Raw genomic sequence first — 16,808 nt, 5'->3', positions numbered from 1 at the left:
TTGTTCCCTATACCTCTTGCGGGACAGGCAACATATAAATTTTCAGGATCTGGTACAAAACGAAAATGTGGCTTACTTGTTCAAAAATTAAGAATTTCAAGTTAATGAGAGCAGAACAGTAAATCAAGAACAAGGCCTTTCCAAGTGTGAGGACTGCACAGGGCGCATGCTCATAAAGTGACCCCTGAGCTCCTAACCCTTTATGTATTTATTTATAATATATATTTTTACTTCTCTCTAGTTGCGGCGAGTGGGGCTACTCCTCCGTGCAGGTCACAGGCTTCTCACTGCAGTGGTTTCTCTTGCTGTGCAGCACTGGCTCAGTAGCTGTGCCACTCAGGCTGAGAGGCTCTGCAGCAAGCGGGCTCTTCCCAGGCCAGGGATCGAACCGGTGTCCCCTGAGTTGCAAGACAGATTCCTATCCACTGGACCACCAGGGAAGCCCCCTCTGATCTATTCTTAAGGGTAAGTCTGCACGCCTTGAAGGATGCAGTTTCCCATGTATCTCTGCAGTATGATGGCTACTTATTCTCCCATACTTCAGGATTAAAGGTGGGATGCTACTTTATTTGCTCCCCTTCTCAACACCCTTTGCAAGTTTTACTCTTCCATCTTCTCTGTAAAAGCCTCTTCTCCTCTGCTGTCGTGCTGCACAACACCTCACCTCTCATCACAGCTGTCACCGCTCCACTTACTCATTACTCCTCCTACCTTACTGACGGCCTTGACAACTGGCTCTCAAAATTCCTCTTCACTGCAGGTCCTTGCCTCAAGAGTAAGAGTGAGAGGGCAGACTCTGGAGAGAATGAGACCGCCTGTGTGCAAGTTTTGGTACTACCATATAGTAGCTATGCTGCCTTGGCCACGTACCTTAACCTTTCTTTTCCTGAGTTTCCTCATTTATAAAATAAAAAATGGTAACAGTAAGTCTTAGGAATTGTTGTATAGATAAAACAGTTAATTCATGTAAAAGGCTCAGAATAGTACCTGACACACAGTAAGTACTACCAGTAAACATTAACTGTTGCTGTTATTATCATCATCCTTACTAAAGGTCTCAAGGTCGACATGGATAACTCATTCAACATGTTCTTTGAGCTCCTTATCATCAACAAACTTCTTCTCTGCTCTATCCCAGCAACTCTCTTCCATAGCTTCACCCTAGACCTTGTAATCACCATAACTTCTACAGCTCTGAAACCTGAAATTCAAACATCCTGTCCTTCCCACACATGTACTCGTTCTGCGTATCTGTTTCCCATCACCAAAGTCTCTGAATGCCAGACTCCTGTACTGAATCTCTGTCAACCCCTCCCAACTTTGCCTCTCTTCCTTTCTTCTTATATCTCTTTTATCCACTCTCTTGACAATGACCTCCATTTCCATGCCTCCATTTCCTTCCATACAAAATTGGCAAAGTTCTAATCTTGGCTGAATCAAACCATCAACCTTTCCTTGACAGGGCTGCTGAGAGGTCCTGAGGAGAATCATACGACTGTAATTGTAAACTCATGTTCTCCATCTTCAAGGCTACCCAGCAATCTTTCTATTCCCTTACGTTGTTTACCATCTCTGATCCTGATCAATGGTCATTTCAGACCTTCACCACTCTCTCTGGATCTCTCACTCCTGCCTACTACCCATCCATCCCCACTCCACTTACCTCTGCTTCTACTGTCAATAAATGATTTATTCCACTTCAGGAAAAAAACAAGAATGAGATTAGAACTACCACAATTTCCTTCTCTCAAACCAACAGTCCACCTTAGTCACATCTACATCCACTCATTCCTTCCTTCCTGTCACAATGAAGGAGTGTCTCTCCTCCTGCTTAAGACTCACCGAGTGTCCTGTATTCTGAACCCCCGCCCTATGAGGCTGTGCTGTGCTGAGTCGCTTCAGTCAAGTCCAACTCTATGCGACCCCAGGGACTATAGCCCACCAGGCTCCTCTGTCCATGGGATTCTCCAGGCAAGAACATTGGAGTGGGTTGCCATGCCCTCCTCCAGGGGATCTTCCTGACCCAGGGATCAAACCCACGTCTCTTAGATCTCCTGCACTGGCAGGTGGGTTCTTTACGACTAGCAACACCTGGGAAGCCCTACAAGGCAGCGGTTCTCAAGGTGTGGCTCCCAGACTAGCAGCATTGGCACATGAGAGACTTGTGCTTAGTCACTCAGTGGTGTCCGACTCTTGCGACCCCATGGACTGTAGCCCGCCAGGCTCCTCTGTCCATGGGGACTCTCCAGGTAAGAACACTGGAGTGGGTTGCCAAGTGCTCCTCCAGGGGATCTTCCCAACCTAGGGATCAAACCAAGGTCTCCCATATTGCAGGCGGATTCTTTACCATCTGAGCCACCAGGGAAGCTGTAAAAATGCAAATTCTCAGGCGTCACTTTAAACAAAGTGTATCAGAAACTTTGGAGCTAGGACCCAGCAATCTGTTTTTAACAAGGCCTCCAAGTGATTCTGTTAAAGTTTGAGATCCTCAGCCCTGAGGGAGAATTGTCTTTATCCTCTTTCCCGTATCTTCAACTTCCTTTAGTACAATAGTTCCCTTGCCCAAAGGGCCTCCTTCTTGACTGCTCCATGGACCTTCTTGCACTTCTCCATTCCATTCATCACACAGTAAGGTATCTGACCATTTCATTCCCTGTTAAGATAAAGACTATTATTTTAAGAAGGCCTGAAGGCTGGCTCTTCCAATCCCAAAGAAGGGCAGTGCCAAAGAATGATCAAACTACCACACAACTGCATTCATTTCACACACCATTAAGGTTATGCTCAAAATCCTTCAAGTGAGACTTCAGCAGTATGTGAACTGAGAACTTCCAGCTGTACAAACTGGATTTAGAAAGGGCAGAGGAACCAGAGTTCAAATTGCCAATGCTCGTTGGATCACAGAGAAAGCAGGGAAATTCTAGGAAAATATCTACTTCTGCTTCATTGACTATGCTAAAGACTTTGACTGTGCAGATCACAACAAACTGTGGAAAATTCTTCAAGAGACGGGAATACCAGACCACCTGACCTGCCTCCTGAAAAACGAGTATGCAGGTCAAGAAGCAACTGTTAGAACTGGCCATAGAACAAAGGGCTGGTACAGAATTGGTAAAGGAGTACCTCAAGGCTGTATATTGTCACCCTGCTTATTTAACTTATATGCAGAGTACATCACGCGAAATGATGGGCTGGATGAATCATGAGCTAGAATCAAGACTGCCAGGAGAAATACCAACAACTTCAAATACCCAGATGATGCTATTCTAATGGCAGGAAGTGAAGAACTAAAGAGCCTCTTGATGGGGGAGAAAGAGGAGAGTGAAAAAGCTGGCTTAAAACTCAACATTTGAAAAAACTAAGATCATGGCATCTAGTCCCATCACTTCATGTCAAACAGAAGGGGAAAAGTGGACCCAGTGAGAGATTTTATTTTCTTGCTTCCCTTGTGGTTCAGTTGGTAAAGAATGAACCAACTGGGTTTGATCTCTGGGTTGGGAAGATCCCCTGGAGAAGGGAAAGGCTACCCACTCCAGCATTCTGGCCCGGAGAAGTCCATGGACTATAGTTCATGGGGTCACAAAGAGTGAGACAGGACTGAGCAACTTTCACTTTCACTTTATCTTCTTGGGCTCCAAAAATCACTGCTGACAATGATTGCAGCCATGAAATTGAAAGACGTTTACTCCTTGGAAGGGAAGCTATGACAAACCTAGACAGCATATTAAAAAGCAGAGACATCACTTTGCAACAAAGTTCCATACAGTCAAAGCTATGGTTTTCACTGTAATAATGTACAGATCTGAGAGCTGGACCATAAAGAAGCCTGAGTGCCAAAGAATTGATGATTTTGAATTGTGGTGGTAGAGAAGACTCTCGAGAGTCTCTTGAACTGCAAGATGAAACCAGTCAATCCTAAGGAAATCAACCCTTAATATTCACTGAAAGGACTGATTGTAAGGCTCCAATACTCAGACTGCCTGATGAGATGAGCCAACTCGTTGAAAAGGCTTTGACGCTTGGTCAGACTGAAGGCAAGAGAAGGGGTAGCAGAGGATGAGATGGTTAGACAGCATCACTGACTCAACGGACATGGATCTGAGCAAACTCTGGGAGACAGGATAGGACAGGGAAGCCTGGTGTGCTGCAGTCCATGGGGTCGCAAGAGCTGGACACGACTTGGCAACTGAACGAGGCTCTGAACACCTTTGAAGCCTCTTCTTTCTCTAAACGTCTCTGGCTCTGTTTGCCAAACAAGACCAGTCTCTCTCAACTTTGTGATCTTGCCATGTTCTAAGGCATCTAACACACTTTGAAACTGTTATTCTTTCTGCCTGAATTATTCTGCCGGTTTTTTCCCCTAACTCCTACTTCTACTTCAATCTCAGCTTCAACTTTCCTTACTTAGGGTGGCCTAACTTGACCCCTTAATCTTAATTAGGTCCCTGTTAGATGTTCTTACAGTACTCTACTTACCCTCTTATAATGTACATTGAGCTTATAAGTATTTAATTATCATAAATGACATGTCTATTTTCCTTGCCAGAGTGTAAGCTCTATTAGGGCAGGAATCATGATCTTATTTGATATAATATTTGTACTGCCTTGCTTTTAGTACAGCACCTTACAGACAGTAAATGTGCAGTAAATATGTGCTGACTAAACCTCTGCACACACTGGACCTCTCTCCAGAATTTTCTTTTTTTTTTTTAATTTTTAAACCCCAAGTGAAATTCTACACATCCATTAAGAAATAAGCTAAACATCTCTGTAAACTCTTCCCTGCACATACACATCATTTGCCTGCTCAAGAGGATCACTTCTTCTTTTGTGTTCCTATTGTGTAGTAGTGGGTTAGCCAAAAGTTCATTTGGGTTTTTCCATAACATGTTATGGAAAAACCCAAATACATAAATCTACTAATGCAATAGTTACACACTAACTGGGGGACTTCCCGAGTGGTCCAGTGGTTAGGAATCCACCAGCCAATGCCAGGGACACAGGTTCGATCCCTGGTCTGGGACGATCCCACCTGCCGCAGGGCAACGAGGCCTGTGGGCCACAGTTACTGAGCCAATGTGCCCTAGAACCCATGCTTCTGCAACAAGAGAAGCCACTGCAATGAGAAGCCCCCATGCCACAAAAGCAGAGTAGCCCCCACTCACTGCAACTAGAGAAAGTCCATGAGCCGTAATGAAGACCCAGCACAGTCAAAAAATAAAATAAAATTTTAAAAGCAGGTTCTTTAAAAACAATAAAAAAGTATACAGTATTGTAAACACCATCTTCATGCCTGAGTTTCCACTAGACTATAAACTTCTGAGAGCACAGATCATGTCTTGTTTACCTCTAGTGCTTAGGAAAGTACCTAACACTGACAATAAGTGAAAGTCGCTCAGTCGTGTCCGACTCTTTGCGATTCCATGGACTATACAGTCCGTGGCATTTTCCAGGCTAGAATACTGGAATGGGTAGCCTTTCCCTTCTCCAGGGGATCTTCCCAACCCAGGGATGGAACCCAGGTCTCCCACATTGCAGGCAGATTCTTTACCAGCTGAGCCACCAGGGAAGCCCAAGAATACTAGAGTGGGTAGCCTATCCCTTCTCCAGTGGATCTTCCTGACCCAGTAATTGAACCAGGGTCTCCTGCATTGCAGGCAGATTCTTCACCAGCTGAACTATGAGGGAAGCCTGACATTGACAATAAAAGTCCATAAATGTTTATGAGCAAATTGAACCTAATACGGTAGCTCTAAAATTGCACTGAAAGGTTCTGCTATTCATTAGCTGCATGATCAAACTGTTTAACCTATTTGGACCTCAGTTTCCTCACTAGGAAAACGGGGTTAATAACACATACTTGGAAATATTGCTATGAAAATTAAACACAATGACATAACACAGTGATTAGCACACACAGTGTCTGGCATGTAGTAGCCTCCCCACTCTGGCTTTAACTTGGTAGAGACAACTAGGACAAAACAAAGACAAAAATAAGTCACAGCAATTGAGGGAGAATGAGCACAGGGTGAGTCATTCCTCTTAATCATTTGCCCAGGAAGATCAACAATGAAGAAACATAATAAGCAGAATAAACTCTACTGGTAGTATCTCCCTTAGCATACAAAGCTTGGTAAGAATTCACCCGAGGCCTCTTGGCTAATGGCCACATCCGGCTCCCCAGACCAGCAGGTCCAGGTCTTATGCAGTACCAGGATGGTTACTTTAGAATGGAATAGAAACTATCTCATAAGGAAAGTGTTTACTGGCAGGAGATGGGGGAGGAGGAGGAGAACTTGACTGCAACCGCATCAATCAAGTGTTTTGCAATCCGGCAGAAAATGCTGCAGAATCGCTGGTGGAGACTAACACCCACACAAACATACTTACCTGTAGCCAAGAACCAGCTTAGACAAGATAATGAGCAGCTTTCTGCTTAAACCAAAACAATGGTCGGATCTGCATGGAGTGCACATCCATAAGATCAAATCACCCGTGAACACCTGGGCAGCACCAACTAAGCTGACGCCAAGCAGCTGTGGACACACACTCCTCAGCCTGTGAGCACCGCCCACGAGCACGGCTTCAAAGCTCGTGTGTGCCAAACGCAAAAGCAGATTAAACTAGTTTTCTAGCCGCTCCTTATTCATGATATGCTTACCTCTGCAGAGCCAGTGCTGTTTAGATCACCGAGTTCATTCGTTTTGGAAGGCTGTGTCACTGCAGCTACTTCTTCACTGGGATTCTCTCTCTTCCGAAGTTTCCTGATTAAGCTCCACTGGTCACTGGATAAAGTGGATCTGAATGGAGTTCTGGGGGGGCTCTGCCTCCTCCAAGATGCCCTGCTCCAACCTAGCCCCAAAATATGTGGTACATCATCTTCAGGTACAAAGTCCAAATCATCTTCAATTTGGAATTTTTTGAAAAACACCAGCATTGAGTTGAAAGAGTCTGTCCTAAAAGCCTGGCAGCTCTGGGGCCTGCTGCAGTCTGCCTGGATGCACATCCCCTCTAACCACCAAAAGGCATGACAGGCAGAGTCCTGGCAGCAGGCAGCCCAACATGACTGGAGAGAGGGGGTTCCTTCTAGAAGCTGGAGGTGATTTTCTCCCCTGGATCTCAGGCCAAAACCAAACTGTGTCTTCACTCGCTGGCACCTGCTCTCCTTGGCATCTAAAAACAAAGAATGGAAACATTTTAAAATGAAATAAAAGCAGAGACTCCAGTTCTGTAAAGAGTCCTGAATACCAACATTGGAGGCTATTTTGAAGACTGGTTTTTAAGAGGGTGGGAAAGCTGCCTGGTAAGTGGAAAAGAAAACATAAAAGAGAGATTTTTTGGCTCAGCATATTTTAGCTGGTAGAAGTACTGCTCCACGCTTATTGCTGGCTCCCCTCCTCAATAAGTCCCTTGCATGTAGACCTTTTACACAGAACTCCAGTTCATGAAACAGAAATGGAGTACTCCCCCTCCACTGAGCTGGCAGCAACACAAACTGAGTTCCCTTGACCTCTTGCCGGCTGCAGGTTCATCCATTTTCTAATCAGCAGTTGGTCATAGACAGGTGGCTTTGCACATCACAGCATTAATCAGAGCAGTAGTCAAGTTTACCAAAAATTTTATTCTGCTAGATGAACTTTCTAACGAGAAGTTATGTCATAATAAGAAATAAAGGAAGAGAAGTACAACAGTGACCTGCCATGGTTAACCTAGATAACATGGTCCAAAATTCTGGCTAATGTTGCTTATGGATAAACTTTTGAGCCACTGAATTTTTTCAGGCATGGTATTGGTTTTCCTGAAATATCACCTCATTTCTGTTTTCTTAGATAAAGTTAAAGCACGTTTTTTTAATAATTATTTTTATTTGGCTGCACCGGCTCTTAGTTGCAGCATGTGGGATCTAGTTCCCTGGTCAGAGATGGAACCTGGGCCCCTGCACTGGGAGCACAGAGACTTAGCCCCCGGACCAGCAGAGAAATCCCAGAGCATGTTCTAAAGGTTTTACAGAGTCCATTTTAAGGTCTTAGTTACATAGGTGTCTGTAACCAACTATGGTCAGGGTGATGTGTGTATCAGTCACTCAGTCGTGTCCGACTCTGCAATCCCATGGACTGCAGCCCACCAGGCTTCTTTGTTCGTGGATTCTCCAGCCAAGAATACTGGGGTGGGTAGCCACGCACTTCTCCAGGGGATCTTCCCAACACAGGGATCTCCTGCACTGGAGTACTCCTCAAGTACTCCTGCACCACTTGAATCTGGTAAAGGCAGATTCTTTACCAACTGAGCCACCTCTAAGTCAAGATTATACAGGGCGAGAACCAGGTGAGGCAAGGGAGATGCCCCAAGCACAAGTGTTAAGGAAGTGCTTAGTCTTAAGAGTCGTGTAAGTGCAGGGTTGGCTTATCCCACCTTGAGATTGAGTGTCTCCTTAAATTTCATACCCTAGGTACCTCTTTCTTCACCCTAGTCCCAGCCAGGGGTTATAACATAAAATGCAGAATTACATATAGAAAATATGTAATAGAATCGAACCACTGACGAGATAAGACAGTCATATCTGCATGTACGCATAACTGAAAAAGGGTTAGACTGACTAAAGCAACAACTGGACAATCCGCCAAAGCCATCGTGACTCAAAGGAAACACTTACTAAGTGTGGATACTAGTCAACTGAAAGACAAGAGAAAAATAGGAAGGCTTGTGGATTATGGAGTCAAACACTATGGAAGCCAATCTACCACTGTGCTTTTAAAAAAAGAAATACACCCACCAACCTAACATCAGACAAGGCAACTTAGAGGCCAGAAAAAAAAGAACTTTCTTAAGAAAAGGTGAATAAATAGAAACTATTTAAAAAATGATGCTACTAAGAGCTCCTCATTTCTTCATCCACCTTCTCACACAATAACCAATGGGATGACTCAGTAACAGCTGAGTGCACAGAGTTTACTGAAATCAGTAAATCGTTACATCAATAACTACTGTCAGTTACCTTTAGATCAACTTTCCATCATTCTTCTCACAAAAAATCTCTCATATTTAATACAGTGAAAAGATCCACAAAAACGAAAATAACTTGCGCTTTTCTATAAGCCAGTAATTTTTTTAATGTACTGTGACCCCCACTTCTGTCCTTGAAGGAGAAACTACCATAGAGTTTGCTTTCCTACTGTTGAGCAACTAGAAAACTAGACAAAAAATATGTATGAAACAATTGGTTTGGGGCACTTAACAACAATGTGATCTGGGACTGTGATCCCAGAGAGAAAGGAAATAAACAAGGGTGAGCCCTATGATCACTTTGGCTTTCTGTTTACAGACCAGGCATGCTGCAGACTGTGAGACAGGGAAGAACCTAAGCTGAGCACGGTGGTCTTGCTCAGTTGACGAAACAAGAGTTCACGGGGACTGTGGTAGCTAGAAACTACCAGGAAGAAGGAGCTACACAGAGAAAGAACTCCAGACATCTGGATGGTGGTTCCCCTTGGTGTAATACTAATTTACACCAAGTGTAGGTTGAAACCATGAAAGTTTAGAAAACATTTTGAACTGAATGAAACTGAAAACACAACATACTAAAATGTGTGGGATACAGTTAAAGCAATGTTTAGAGGGACATTTATAGCTTTACATGCTTATTTTAGAAAAGAAGAAAAGTCTAAAATCAATGATCTAGAAAGACACATAGGGAGAATGCATTGTGATGATAGAAGCAGAGATGGAAATGATATAGCTGCATGCCAAGAAAAGTCAAGGACTAACAGTGACCACCGAAAGCTAAGAAGAGTTAAAGGAGGATTCTACCCAAAAATTCAGACGGAAGCAACCCAGCCAACACCTTGATTTAGGATTTCTAACCTCCAAAACTATCAGCCTAAGCATGACTTTCTCCCCTTGCCTGCAAGAATACTTCAGAAGCCAGATGGCTCCAAGACTACCAAGGGCATAGATCCAGGGATCACTGACATCTGCAAATGTGACTGTGGCCTTTACTTAGATTGAATGAAGATACCCAGATGCTATTTGATGGACATGTACACGGATATATGATGCTGGAAAACTACAGGAATCTGTTGTTATGGGGCTTCTCTCTCTTTCAAGCTAAAATTAATAGCCCAACTGGAGCAAGGGGTAGAGCCCTGGATGAAAGTATGAGAAGCTCCACCAGGTACCTGTGCAGTCCAAGAGTATTGGTTTGAAACAAAGATGTCAGACCTAAAGCAAAATAAATACTTCTGAAGGGTCTGCTCTGAAAGGGCAAACAAAAGTGTCACAATCGATATAGGTTTGAATAGAAGCACAGAAGTTCCACAGAGAAAGAGTACTATAATGTAGCAAAGTCTTCAAATATAAATTCTCCTTTATTAAACACCAGAGACATTATACTGACAAAAAAATCTCATAAACATAAAGAATGTGTGATAGACATTATGAGCAGTTCATTCCTTTTAATCATCATAAAATTCACATAAGAAAACAACCTTATAGATGTACAGAATGTGGGAAATTATTAAAGAAGCACTCAACAATTATTAATCAATAGGGAATTCATTATAGAGAGAAACCCGATAAATGCAGTGAATGTGGAAAAGCTTTCAGAAAGAACTCTATTCTTTTAAATCAACAGAGAGTTCAGACCAGTCAGAAACCCTTACTAATGTAAAGACTGTGAGAAAGTCTATGCTCAGAAGGTAGCCCTTAGTCATCATGACAGAATATATTGTGGAGAAAGACCTTTTATATGTAAAGAAGGTGGGAAAGTTTCAGGGATAACTTAACTCTGTTGAAACATAAGAAAATCCATACTGAAGAGAAACCATACTGGTATAATCAGTGTGGGAAAATCTTTAGGAAGAATTCAACTCTTATTAATCATCAAAGAATGCATAAAGGAGAGAAACCCCATCACTGTAGTAAATGTGGAAAATCTTTCAGGTATACAACCTTTGCTGGACATCAGAAGACTCATAGTGAAAATAAACCCTACTTATGTAATGACTGTGGGAAATTCCATTGGAAGAGTTCAATTCTTATTGGACATCAGAGAACCAATACCAGAGAAACAAAATTATAAACAAAATTAATGTGGAAAGACTTTTCCACCAAAGTTCAGCCCTTAAACAACATAGGAAAATTTATAACAAAGAAAGAATCATGAAATGCTGTTAACGTGGTAAGTCACATATAGAAGTAGTTTATTCCTTCTGAGCATTAAGAGAAGACATTCAATAAATTATACATCTAACAAAAACATTCTGTGTACTTCTATCCTAGAGAATTTCCCACTTGTGAGGATTTCAATGTAGTTTGTACTGGTGAAATATTTGAAGAACCTAATATAGAAATAGTTACTGCAGAATACTATACAGCAAGTGAAAAGAATGAGGTCGAGTTCCATATGTAGCTGAAGAAATATACCCATGATACCTTTAGCAAGCTGCAGAAAACCTATATGTTATGGTCTTATTTATATTCTTCAGAATGAAGCTTTTTTGTTTGTAGATAAATGCATTTAAAAAGATCTGGAAAAGTAAAGGCCAAACTTTAACAGGGAGGAAAATAATGATCTTATGCTTTCATCATAAAAGACAGAAAAAAAATAGAGTAAATTATATCCAAAATAAGCAGAGAAAGGAAAAGATAAAGAGTAACCAATGAAACAGAAAACAAACAAAAAACAATAGAGAAAAACCAATGAAACACAAATCTAATTGTCTAAAAAGTCAATAAAGCTGGTAAAGCTCTAGTGTGACTGATAACAGAAAAAAAAGAGAAGTCACAAATTGACAACATCGGGAATGAAAGAAGGGTTATCATTACTGATTCATTAAATGAGTAGAGCCAACTATGGTCCAAGGGTCAGCTCTAGCTGCTGCCTATTATTGTAAATAAACTTTCACTGGAATATAGTCACTCACACTCATTTATTTATGTATTATGTATGGCTGCTTTTGTTCTAATGGCAGAGTTAAGTAGCTGCAACAGAGTTATCTCAATATTAGTAAAGCCTAAAATATTGACTATTTGGCCCTTTAAGAAAGTGTGCCAACCCCAGGTGTATGAGAATATACTTTTTTTGAATTACTATTACTGAGTAGAGCCTAAATTTAGATGTTAACTAATAGGAGACTGATAAGTTTCAAAGGACTCTGATTTTTATAGAGATGTAAATTATTTCTATCTGGTATAAAAGGCTTAACTAAAAAAGCACCCTTACTTCCCATCTAGCTATTATCCTTACTTCCTTATTCATCTCTTCAACAATTTTTTTTTAGGTTTTTCTTTGCCACATTGCACAGCATACGGGATCTTAGTTCTCTGACTAGGGATTGACCCCGCACCCCCTGCAGTGGAAGTGCAGAGTCTTAACCACTGGACCACCAGGGAAGTCCTCAACAAATATTATCAAGCATCTGTTTCATGCTAGGCATTTCTTTGATGGAGTTTATAATTTAGATGGGGGAGACAGTGATTAAATAGACATAATAAAAAATGCAGAACTGCAAATGAATTTAAGTGCTATGAAGGAAAGAAATTCAGTCCTTATAGAATAAAGGTAGCTAACTTTGGCGCTTACTTATTAGAAATATTATCAAATATGTGATACGATATCAAAATAGTCATTGTATGTTATCTGGAATGAAAAGCACTGGAAATAACTTACACATCCCTCAACAGAGAACTTGCTAAGTAAACTGAAGAAGATTTATGCAGTTGCTGGGATATGGCCACTCTCTATAGTCGTGATATGAAATGATATCCAGGAAACATTAAAACATTATGTGGAGAAAGAAAGGTGTATAGCAGTGTGTATAGTATGCCACAATCTGTGTGTGGGGGAGGGAAAAAGTGTATATGTGTGTGTGTATATATACATATATATGCATAGACTATTTTTGGAAGAATATTCAAGAAACTGGCACGGTGGCTTTTAGGAGGAGAAACTAGGTACCTGAGAAACTTGTTTATTCACTAAATATCATTATATACCTTTAGAATTTATACAATGTATATGTATTATATTTGGAAAAGTAAATTTTAAAAATAGTAAATTAAATTTTCAATGGCTGCACTCCCTTTGAATGAACCGAAATCCTTAACATAAAGAGATCTCATGTGGTCTGAACCCTGCCTACCTTGTAGCCCCCTGGCATCACGCTCTCCCTCTCCTTCACCATGTTCTAGCACCAGCCTCCACTCACTCCTCAAATGGACCACGCTCCCTCTCCTAACTCGGCTTTGTACATGCTGCCACCTCTACTCAGAATTTTCTCACCTCCCTTCTTTAACCAGTTAACTCCTCATATGAGGAGGCAGTTCAACCATCATTTCCTCGAGACACGCCCATGGTAAGATAAGTCTCTCTAGTATACCCTTTGGGCCCTGTAACCTCTTTCCCTCAATGTAATTATAAAACTTATAAAGTTATATTTATTTGTGTCTTCATCTGTTCAATGTCTTTCCCCCCAGCTTCTCTGTAAGCTCCAGAATGAGAGGACCATGTCTGGATTCGTCCTACCACCATCCACCCCCCACCACTGTATCTCCAATTCTAGCAGAGGACTCAGAAAATTACTCTGAGGTGAAAAAACTGTGAAAAATTCTTAAAGAGATGGGAATACCAGACCACCTTATCTGCCTCCTGAGAAACTTGTATGCAGGTCAAGAAGCAACAGTTAGGACCAGACATGGAACAACAGACTGGTTCCAAATTGGGAAAGGAGTGTGTCAAGGCTGTATATTGTCATCCTGTTTATCTAACTTATATGCAGAGCACATCAGGCAAAATGCTGGGCTGGATGAATCACAAACGAGAATCAAGATTGCCGGGAGAAATAGCAATAACCTCAGATATGCAATGACATCACCCTTATGGCAGAAAGTGAAGAGGAATTAAAGAGCCTCTTGATGAAGGTGAGAGGAGAGTGAAAAAGCTGGCTTAAAACTCAGCATTCAAAAAACTAAGATCATAGATAGCATCTGGTCCCATCACTTCATGGCATACAGATGGGGAAACAATGGAAACAGTGAAAGATTTTATGTTCCTGAGCTCCAAAATCACTGGGGACAGTGACTGCAGCCATGAAATTAAAAGATGCTTGTTCCTTGGAAGAAAAACTATGACAAACCTAGATAGCATATTAAAAAGCAGACATTACTTTGCCTCCAAAGGTCCATATAGTCAAAGCTATGGTTTTTCCAGTAGTCTTGTACAGATGTGAGAGCTGGATAATAAAAAAGGTTGAGTACCAAAGAATTGATGCTTTCAAACTGTGGTATTGGAGAAGACTCTCAAGACTCCCTCAGACTGCAAGGAGATCAAACCAGTCCATCCTAAAGGAAATCAACCCTGAATATTCACTGGAAGGACTGATGCTGAAGCTAAAGGAAGCTCCAATACTTTGGCCACCTGATGCGAAGAGTCGACTCACTGGAAAATTCTGACGCTGGGAAAGATTGAGGGTAGGAGGAGAAGAGAACCAAAGAGGACAAGATGATTGGAAGGCATCACCAAGTCAATGGACATGAGTCAGAGCAAGCTCTGGGAGATGGTGAAGGACAGGGAAGTCTGGCGTGGTGCACTCCATGGGGTTGAAAAGAGTCGGACACGACTCAGCAACTGAACAGCAACAACAGCTGATCAAAAACCCTTTTTGAATGAATGCATAAATAAATGCACATGTGCATGAAGGAAATACTGAAATAATGAACAAACAGATGAACTGTCAAGTGGCCAGGTTAAGAAACCAGGTAGTCAGGTACTGAGAGGGTCATATTGAAGACATCCAGGCTGATGGCAAGACTGTGAAAAGAGATGAGGCCCATATGCCACAATAAATGAAAGAGGGTGAATGATGGGTGGTACAGATGAGTAATGATTAGGGGTAAGAAGTGTTATAAATCTCAAAGAGAAGAAGTTTTTACACGAAAGTGGAGGAGTAATGTTCAAGAAGTGACAGTGAGGAGTCAGCTCCACCTCCAAACTCAGAGGTACATGGGAAATGGGAGAATAAACAACCACTGCCTGCAGGGCAGAGGGAGAAATATGTATTTCTCCAAGAGAAAGCCAGATCTCAGAACATCCTCTCTATCCGATGTCCTGACTAACAAGCTAGAGTGTAGAGAGGGTTTGGTAACTCAAAGGTTTCTTGTCACAGTTAAAAAGTTAGGAAGGGAGGGGTGGTTAAATGCCAGTGAGTTGAAAAGCATGAATTTATGTGGGAATGTCAAGTCAGATTCACACAAATCATAATAGTTAAGGCACTTCATAGTGAGAAAAAAAGAAGATGGAAAAATAAGATAAGAAATTGATGACAGGACGGCTGCCTATCCATCCTTAGTATAAAATAGTGCAAACTTGGAGGCGAGCAACAGAGGGCGTCTTACCAATGGAATATGGGGGAGACAGAAACACATTGAGACTCCAAAGAAATGGTTGAGAGGATTTAAGGATTTATGGAGGTTACAAGGTTGAAGAGAAGGTAGCAAAAATTCTAATTCCCTGGTTGTCACTCGTAGCTCTGGTTGAGATCTTAAAAGAGGAGGAGATAAAAGCGGCAGGGTAAGGGGGATACAAAACTGGTTTGTCCTGCAAAGGCCTTCTTTTGCTTCTATGGCTTCCCAAAGAATGCCACATAAGCTATATAACATTATCTGGTAGTATAAAAGGGAAATGTTTCATAATCCAAACACTCCTCCTGCTTTGTGAGGTGACCGGAAGCCTCAGTTAGAGATCTCATCCACTATCCTGGGCTGGAGAGAATATGTACAATGAGGGAAGAGCAACCTGGTGCGGGTCCATAGAGGATGTTCCAGACTCGCCCTACTTCACTTACACCCCTTGATTTCTGTACTCTTAAAAGTATTACTAAAACTTAGTAATAGGTAAGGTCTCTGATTCTTATGAGTCTTATCTGACAAACTGATCCCCTGTATCAGCTCAAAGGAATAGAACCTGGGAGAGACCAGATGGTCAGAAGCACTTACATCTTCAATGGTGACCAGGGGGAACTGATGAGAGGCAAGCTCTGGGGGAAGTGAGCTGGCTACAGTGTTGCTAAAACAATTAACCCCAATAGCTCCCAGAAAGAAGAGGAGGTACTCTGATCTGTTAGTTCATATGTTCACTCAGTGGGAATTTGGGGGTCTTTTTTTTTTTTTTATTAAATATTATTCAACGTCACTCTATTATGGGCTCAGTAACAAACATGGGGGATGGAGAATAATTCTTTTTCACTCATTCAGTGGATCATAATTCTTCCTCTTAGATGGTTAAAAGATGGTTAATCATCTTACAAGGTTAAAAGGCAAGGGTTCTAGTTTCAGTTCTAGATTCATCATTTATTAATTTTCCTTAACCTCTGAAAAGTAACTTAACCTCTCCGAGATTTAATTTTCATTGTTTTCATGATTGTTACTCTTGAGATAAAGGATTCATCAGGGGAGGAAGCAGGGAAGCATTGGTAGCATCAATATTGGATTCTAGAAGTAACTTGGATAAAAGGTAAGATGAAAATAAGCTCCAATTTTAGATCAGTTCCTCTCCTGCCCACGCCGCCATAGCCTGGCTCTGCTCCCAGGGCCTAAACAAAAGTAATATTAAATCCTTACAGAAAAGAGCTTACAGTTGGTAGAACCTTAGACTGAAAACCCTTTGGGAAAGTCTAGATAGAACTCACTGTTGGTAGGAGTACATAGAAAGCCTACCCAAGGTGAAAACAGGAAGACAGAGCCATGACTTTATTCTTTCTAAAGTTATGACAAAGTAGAGACTGCACAGCTCTCACGTGAATTACCCGGAGGGG

At 41.7% G+C, this 16,808-nt stretch overlaps 1 protein-coding gene across 1 annotated transcript in view; it reads right to left on the bottom strand.

The window, feature by feature from the left end:
* KIAA0319L (KIAA0319 like) overlaps positions 1–16,808 on the bottom strand; it is a 90,617-nt gene that overhangs the window by 50,709 nt on the left and 23,100 nt on the right. Inside the window, exon 2 of the mRNA XM_065916657.1 lies at positions 6,662–7,173. Coding sequence (XP_065772729.1) covers positions 6,662–7,173 — 512 coding nt within the window. The remainder of the gene's footprint in view (positions 1–6,661; positions 7,174–16,808) is intronic.

Source organism: Muntiacus reevesi, chromosome 1 (genome assembly GCF_963930625.1).
Source record: "Muntiacus reevesi chromosome 1, mMunRee1.1, whole genome shotgun sequence".
Lineage (NCBI taxonomy): Eukaryota > Metazoa > Chordata > Mammalia > Artiodactyla > Cervidae > Muntiacus > Muntiacus reevesi.
Note: the sequence above shows the minus strand (reverse complement) of the source record. Positions and strands in the feature narration are given on the sequence as shown.